This window comes from Misgurnus anguillicaudatus, chromosome 12, assembly GCF_027580225.2.
Source record: "Misgurnus anguillicaudatus chromosome 12, ASM2758022v2, whole genome shotgun sequence".
Lineage (NCBI taxonomy): Eukaryota > Metazoa > Chordata > Actinopteri > Cypriniformes > Cobitidae > Misgurnus > Misgurnus anguillicaudatus.
In genome coordinates, this window is record NC_073348.2 from 18,963,052 (window position 1) to 18,971,691 (window position 8,640).

General features: G+C 36.6%; 1 protein-coding gene across 1 annotated transcript in view; it reads right to left on the minus strand.

Annotated features, from left to right (window-relative positions):
- Positions 1–5,359, minus strand: part of ugcg (UDP-glucose ceramide glucosyltransferase) — a 30,504-nt gene extending 25,145 nt beyond the window's left edge. The window contains exon 1 of the mRNA XM_055208933.2: positions 5,146–5,359. Within this exon, the coding sequence (XP_055064908.1) occupies positions 5,146–5,243 (98 nt within the window). The 5' untranslated portion in view covers positions 5,244–5,359. The remainder of the gene's footprint in view (positions 1–5,145) is intronic.
- Positions 5,360–8,640: the final 3,281 nt, after the last annotated feature.

Below are 8,640 nucleotides of genomic sequence, written 5' to 3' on the forward strand. Positions count from 1 at the left end.
AGATTTTTTGCCATTTCAGTTTTACAGAGTGTGCAGAGCAACATTTTATTTGGTTTCTGCTTAAAGTATTCCGGAGCTAAAACCGGCATCGTTTCAAAATGTAAACAGTGCGAATCGACGTAATTACATAATCGACTAGGTTGATGTGTCGTTCCAGCCCTATGAGATATAAATCACAAAAAAATGTACTTACGTGGAGGCACCGATATATCGGCCAATAATCGGTATTGGTAGAAAAAACATTTACCTTCAACTATCAGACATCGGCTGATCGTTTAAAAACAGCTAAAGGTCTGGTCAGAAAATTGCATCAGAACTCATTCTAGTGTTGTCCAAAATATCGATCACGCGATACTTATCAATGCTGGCAAACTAAAACGATATTTCAATACTTGTGTCCCGCGAAACCGATAATCCGAGACCAGCTGTGCGTTCTCGTTCTCTTTTTTCCTCAAAATGACGCACACACACAGCACATGAGCAGTGTGCTAATGCCATTAGAAAAGCACTTGAAGGACCGACAAGCAGACCTGTTTCAAGAGATTGATAATCATCACCAAGTATTAATTCTAGACTTCCTGAGGAAGCGTTTTAGCTGACAAGAAAAAACTTTGACTCTGGTCAAAAGTAAATGAACCCAGATACTGTTGTTCTTTAAGTTCACAAAAAATATGTCATTTATTAACCTTCATGTCGGTCAGTGAGGTTTATTTTCACATTGGCACTATAATCTGTTTATCACATAAATGTTCATGTATTAACTAACATTAACTAACAAAAGCAATACATTTTTTAAGTACTCATTTATCTTTTTATTGTTACACAACTGTTCATGTTAGATAATATTAAGACACAACTTTTGATTTTAATTAGGACATGTATTAGAAAATGTTGAAACTTTAAATTATTAAAAGCTCTTAGAGTATATATCAGTGTTAATTATTTTAACAAATGGACCAATAACTAGATTAGTTAGATGGATAAGTTTATTTTAAATGCCTAAAGAAAAAAAAACGATAGGCCTATTTCTGTGACAGCATCAGACAGAAGCTTAGTACAACAAATCTGCTATGACCTCATAGTTATGCTCAAAAATGTCAAAAATGTGAAAGTGAAAAAATTTTGCTTTGTTATATTTGTTTCAAAATAAAATAATAAAAATAAAAAAGTTTAAGGCCTTAATGTCGTGGCAGATTTCCCCCGTGGTACCGAAAATGGTACCGAATAACGCTACCCACCCAAGGCATCGAAGTGATAAATTCCAGTATTGCGACAACACTAACTCTTACTGTGCATGTGTGTGGTTATCTTAAATTGGGTAACAATGACAACAGAAATGAAGTTTGTACACTATGTACTTCTAGGATTTCATGACGTTATACTTTTCAACAAGGAGTACAAAGCAAAACTATCAGTAGTATCAATCGGTATCGGTAGACATCATTCCAAGTAATCGATATCGGCACAGAATTTTTGTATCGGTGCATCCCAAGATCACATAAATGAATATTATAGGACAACACCACAAACCGTGTGTTAACTGGTAAGACACACACAATGTCACCTGTAAAGGAATGGTCTACTCATTTTCAATATTAAAATATGTTATTACCTTAACTAAGAATTGTTGATACATCCCTCTATCATCTGTGTGCATGCACGCAAGCGCTGGGACGCCTCGATAGCATCTAGCCCAGCCCCATTCATTCAATGGCACCATCCAGAGACAAAGCCAGAAGTGACCAAACACATCAACGTTTTTCCTATTTAAGACGAGTAGTTATACGAGCAAGTTTGGTGGTACAAAATAAAACATAGCGCTTTTCTAAGCGGATTTAAAAGAGGAACTATATTTTATGGCGTAATAGCACTTTTGGGAGTACTTCGACTCAGCCCAGTAACACCCTCCCTCTCCCTTATGAGAGGGAGAAGGGGAGCGGACTTTTCAGGCGAGTCGAAGTACTCCCAAAAGTGCTTCAGCGCTTACGTGCACGCACACAGATGATAGAGGGATGTATCAACAATTCTTAGTTAAGGTAATAACATATTTTAATATTGAAAATGAGTAGACTATTCCTTTAACAACTACACCTGCTAAAGGGATAGTTCACCCAAAAATGAAAATTCTGCCACCCATCATTACTCACCATCAGGTTGTTACAAACCTGTAGACATGTCTTTGTTCTGATGAACACAAAGGAAGATAATTTGAGGAATGTTTGAAACCAAACAGATCAGAGGCCCCATTGGGTTCCATAGTATTCTTTTATCCTACTATAGAAGTAAGTGGGGCCTCTGATCAGTTCAAACATTCTTCAAAATAATCTTCCTTTGTGTTCATCAGAACAAAGACATTTATACAAGTTTGTGACAACATGAGAAAATTGATGACAGAATTTTCATTTTTGGGTGAACTATTCCTTTAAAGTGACTTTGACATAGGTTCTCAGTCCGACTATTTAATGATGACATACGTTGCATTAGCTTGTTACAGTGACGCTTTTAATCTGACTTTATGTAACAGTTTCAGTCTGTTCTTGTGTGATTGCACAAATTAAAATGAGATGATCAGAAATGATCAGATGATCTTTACCGAAAGTGGAAGTGATGAGAACAGAACGTCTCAGACGCTTATACACTTCCTTTTTCTCTGATGCATATTAAGATCTATAGATTAGTTACACAGATTAAACAAAAGTTTTAAAGTAAAAAGCGCAGACGCATGAATTTGCTGTTGTCCAGTGTTTTTGTATTTAAACGTACGTATCGCTATACTTATTATACTTTAACTTATTCAGTTTGGTTTATCGACACATTATTCCAGAGAGAAAATTACACTTGTGATCTTTCATTAAAATGTAATAACCCGTGATACCTCTGACTCTAAGCCCCCATCATCAGCTAGCTGTCATTTAGAGATCACTTTCAAAAACCAATCAATTCCCAATGGACAAAGTCCCAATTCACACAAAAACAAAAATATATTGTGAAAGCCATTCCCAGATGACTGTGTATCTAAATCATAAAAATTTTGAACTAGAATAAGAAAAACACCAACTACACTCCATCAATGAACAATGCGACACCAGCCAACAGGTGGACCACTGTCAAGTTACAAAGACAAGAAAGCAACCGCCCCCCAAAGCTAAACTTTGATCCATGTAATTCAGTCTTTTCATACCAGTTTGACAGATCAATGTGCATGACCTTGTGGATGACTCGTGGTGCGGACCAGATGTAATGTGGTCAAATGAACATCAATAATAAACTGAAAAAGAAACAGTAGCCCGGGAAAACATGCTTAAGTCATCTCTTACCACTCTGGACACCGACTTGGTTAAAGATAATGTCTCTCGGGTATTGGCAGCATTAAAACAAACTCCAATTTGTAATAAAAAATCCTTCAAAGTACTGACCTGTTTACCTTTTCAAAGCAAACCTCAAAGCCATTGAGCTTGAATGTTGCTCAAAGGAAACAATAAAAGGGCTTCACAAAAGCTTTCAAAGAGAACATGAAGCAGACAGTAAGAAAAGAGGTCACGTACATCTACTAGAGATCAACCATAAGGACCGATGCCCGCTTGATAGGCCCATGCACGGTGCCCACTGGACAATTTGACCTTTTTTTTAAAAAATTGCAAAGATGAATGGTCTTGAAACTTATTTTTTACTTTCAAGCAAAAGTGTGCATGATTAATTCTCATAGCTTTCGCTACATCTCTTAAATTAAGATGTAGAGTTGAGCCCTAATCCACAGAAAAATCTTTCTCATAACACCTCTAGGACCTGAAGTCTTGAAACCTTAAGTTGTACAAACCGTGACAACCTTGTTTAAAACCCATGACATTTTTTTTGCATCAGCAGGTGTACATGCACACATCATTTGGGAGTTTGCAAATGTCTAAACTAAGACAAGCCTCCACGGCCGGTCTACCTATGACCAGGAGATTAAAGCTCGTTTCGGGTTTAGTTTCATCAAGCCATGTGTCTTCTTTTGTAAAATCAGATCGTGACAGACAGAAAGTCAACTCACATGATACATTGTTGGAAACTCCCAAACAACCCTCTGTTCCCTAGTAGTAACCACAGTATAGTCTAGCTTTGGCATTATATGATTTACACTGCCAGACAAGTTTAAACATACTCGACCGAATTGATGACCTTTTAATTTAAAGGTTTACGCTTAAATGACAGTCTTAGTAGAAAGATATAAACAGCTTTTTAGTTCAAGCTTTCTAAAAGAACAGCTGAAGTGAAAAGTGAAGGAAAAGTTAACAAACGTCTTTAAATTGAATACGGTCCTCCAGTACTATTCTGTCAAAAATTCACTAAAAATTAAGTAGGCGTGTCCAAACTTTTCATTGACAGTGTACGAGTATCAAGTATGCACACTAACCTGATCGGATAGTTTTAAATCATACTAGATCTTAAATTGATAGATGAACAACAAATGTCGTGTATATTTCGATCCATATCATTAAAAAAGACAATCACAGTAACGTTATATAGTGTAATTTAAACTAAAGGCTTTTAATGAATTTCGTGACATATATGCAAATATAAGCCGGGTGTATGAGAATGAGTACGTTAGTAAATCTAAAATGAACTGGGACAGATTTCATTTAAACAAACCCATGAGACTCAAACCCGCAGATATTTAATAACCAATTTGCTTTTTGGGGGGTTCGTCAGCTAACGACTGAAATACCGTAACACGGATACTGCGCAGTTGCTATGCTAACTCATCGCTAGCGATATGAAACGAAATGAATACACAGCCAGCTGGGGTGTAACGCTTTTTGGTTAACATATGAATATATATTTTTTTAATTAAATCCAAGTGTTAACATACCTATATAGACGTGTGTGTGTGTGTTTTAACGCTAACATACAAACGCAGTGAAAAAGCGAGGCGGCGAGGAAAAGGAAACCCGTGTTCCTGTTGAACAGACCCTAATACACCCCATCATACACACCCGACGCGGCGCGACAAACTACAACGCTCGCGTTGCTGGCTTCACCGCAAACGTGCGGTCAGCTTTGTTTATTAGCAATCTCACTTTATACGAGCTCTTCCTCTCTCTCTCTGTGTCTATGTCTGATTCAATTGAGTGATGCCACATTGACAGGAAACATCTCACTTACACGTAGATGATGGAGACGATGTGCATGAGCCAGAGGACGATAAACAACACAAATCCGAAGATGGAGAAGCCTTGCAGAGCGAGATCGAGCAGGGCCATGGCTGTCCTGTGTCCGGATGCGCTGACACCACACTGTTCGGCCCTGAGAGCTGAATAGCGCTCACACGCACTCACGCGCTCATTCAGCTGCGGGCGGGTCTGCGGGGAATCAGCGCATAGCAGACGTGGGCGGGGCCTCGCGCATAACTGGGGTGGGGGTGGGTGGGGTCTGCGCCTTTCCCACAATCCTGTAGTTAATTAGTTAAAAAAAATAAAAATAAACGAAAGAATGCCAGATTATAAGAAAAAAATCACGAATAATCCTCATGGGTGTGGACTTAACAAAAACATCTGGAAGAATGAAAAAGGGGTGTAGGCTACTGCAGCACTTGGCAGTGTGTAGTTAAAGTTGAATGTAGTCTTAATCAAAAATATTTGCATTGTATTTAACTGTGATAAATAAAATAATTTATTGATGTATAAATAATTTTAGCATAAATATTATATGAATGTGTGAAGAAGCTGACACACAATAACGCTAGCTAATGCATATTATTTATGCTTTATGGGGAGCACTTTATATGTCACATGAACATACACACAGTGTACATTTCTGCCATTTATACACTTTTGAATTACACATCATAAAACTCAATATTTTTTATTTTCCCAAGTTATCCAGGGACTTCCTCAAGTTTCTCTTCTACTACATTAAATGCTTGAATTGTAATCGGGAATCTGGGGAAACAGGAACAAGATTCAGAAATTGAAAGCCTCTTTTAAACTAAAGTCCATTAAAGATAAGTTGTACCCATTAAAACATCAAACGACCAGCACTATGTAACCGCTTGCTACGGGACTTCCTGTATGTCTGTTCTTATCTCTATGACATTGTAGCTTATGAAAACAAAAACTAGAGACTTAAAAATATCTCTCTTTGAGATCCATGCCTAACCAACACTGACACTTTGTTCTGTAAAAACAATACATTTAACTGTTTAATAAAAATCATGAAATATTTGTTATTTAGACATCTGAAGTGCCACCTGCTACTGCTAAACATACATTCATATCACGGACACTCACAACGTCAGGTGCTGAGTCCATAACCAATGGCTGAGATTGAACTCAGCAGGCTGACTCAGTGGAAATATGCTGTCATAGACACTCCTTGAAAAAGGATAAGGGTTGTAGTGACATCACTATTCACTACCAGGACATAGGAGCTTGGTGAGTTCTTAAAACAAAGGCTGAGGTATAAACACCTAGAAACAATGGCACAAACAAGGAAATGACACAGGAGCAAAACCAGCACTGTCACAAAATGGTTTCTGTTGACTTTATGATGATAATGATGTCATCTCTAAATAGCTGTAGTAACAATTGACACTTTAATGATATTATACGCTTCAGTTCTCATTAATATTTCTTTCATACCATTTTCACCGCAATTAACCTTTTTTGAAACAGAATGGTTCTTTGGATGTTAAAGGTTCTTTTTGGGTCCATGCAGCCAAAAATGGTTCTCTATATGGCATCGTGAAGCACCTTTATTTTAAAGAGTGTAAGTGTTTTAAATCTGGGTTAATTCAGATGAAGGCATACTTTTTGACAGTCATCTCAATATCCCAGTTTACCTAAATTTACCCAAAATAATTTTCAGTAAGTGCTCCACAATCTATTATATGAATGTGAACTGGGTCTAATTCTTTGTTACCCAATAAAGTTTGTCAGGTGACGTTAACCATTACTTTAATAAACAATGATAACTGACCAACATGATAAGGACATGATGGTGCATAAAACATGTTTTGTTCAGGTTTTGTAAAACTAGAAGGCGCCACCTAGTGGATGAATTATGGAGGTGAAGAGTATTTAAGCATATTTAAAGGGATAGTTCACACAAAAATGAAAATTCTGTAATTTTCTCATTCTCATGTTTTTCTTTTTCTGATGAATACAAAAGAAGATATTTTTATAAATGATAGTGAGCACACAGCTGATTGTACACTGTAAAAAAATCCGTAGAAATTGCAGCTGGTTGCTGTAACTTACCGTAGATTTAAATTTATGTTATTTACTGGCAACATTTTGTTCAAAGTGAAATGAACATTATACATTTACAAGTCTTTGTCTTTACAGAGTAAAACTAAAAAGCAGCATCAAGCAAAACATTCTGGGAAACAAAATCTGAAGCAAAAAACTGAAAAAGGTTGATGATGATTTTTGGTTCCCAGAATGCTTTGCATGAGGCTGTTATTGTATAGTTTTATTCTGTAAAGATAAAGACTTGTTAATATTGAACATTTATTTAACTTTGAACAAACTCTTGCCAGTAAATAACATAAATTTAAATCTACGGTAAATTACCGGCAACCCAGCGGCAATAACATTGTAATTTCTACTGTTTTTTTTACAGTGTAACCATTGACTTCCATAGGAGGAAAAACAAATAAGATGGAATTTAATGGATACCATCAACTGTGTGCTTACCACTATTTATCAAAATGTCTTCTTTTGTGTTCATCAGGAAAAAGAAAACTTACAGGTTTAAAAGAAAATGATGACACAGTTTTTGGGTGAACTATCCCTTTAAGCATATTGCATGGGTCTTTAATCTTTTTCATGCCAAAGACCAAGTCCCGCCTGCAATGCCAAAACTTTTCTGAAAGTTTTTTCAACAAAGGTAATAAAAGTAAAATGAACAAAGATTTTTTTAAAGGAAGAGTTTATTATTTTGTGCATAATCAATAAGATTATTCATCAACATGTTACCAACAAAGATTATTTTGTTGACTAGACTCAGACACTCGAGTGTTTTGCCAAACTATTTTACATTCAACAAGTGTTTGAAAGCTCCCAAGATGCATTGTGTATGTACAATTGTGTTTTTACCAATGTGTTTATTTCCTGGGTTCGAACCCATGACTTTTTGCACTGCAAAAGGTTGTGGGTTTGATTCACAGGGAACTCACATTAGGCATAAAGGGCGATTTATAGTCGTGCGTAAAGGGCGATTTATAGTCGTGCGTAAGTTCTACGCCGTAGCTACGGCGTAGGCTATCCGTAGCCTGTGCGTAGCTCTGCGTAGCCTGACGTGCACCTCGCAAAAATTTTAACAGTGCGTCAGTTCTACGCGGACCTCAAGCGCTGTGATTGGTCCACCAGAACGAGCCCTTTAGTCTCATTAAGTGTCTCTTTAAATTAAGTTAATTTATTAAAAAAATATATATAAAAACAGGTTTGGTGGACTTTATTTCCTTATTTTACTGTTTAAAAAATAACTGAGGCAGTATCCTTTAAAGAGGTCCTAGGGGCGTTATGCACCAAATTGTTTAAAGAGGGCACAGTGTACCCTTCATACTGTGATCATTATTAACATCAGATTAACATCAAAACCTTTAACAGACTAAAAGATAAGCATTTATGAATGATTTTTATTGCTTTTTTGCACATT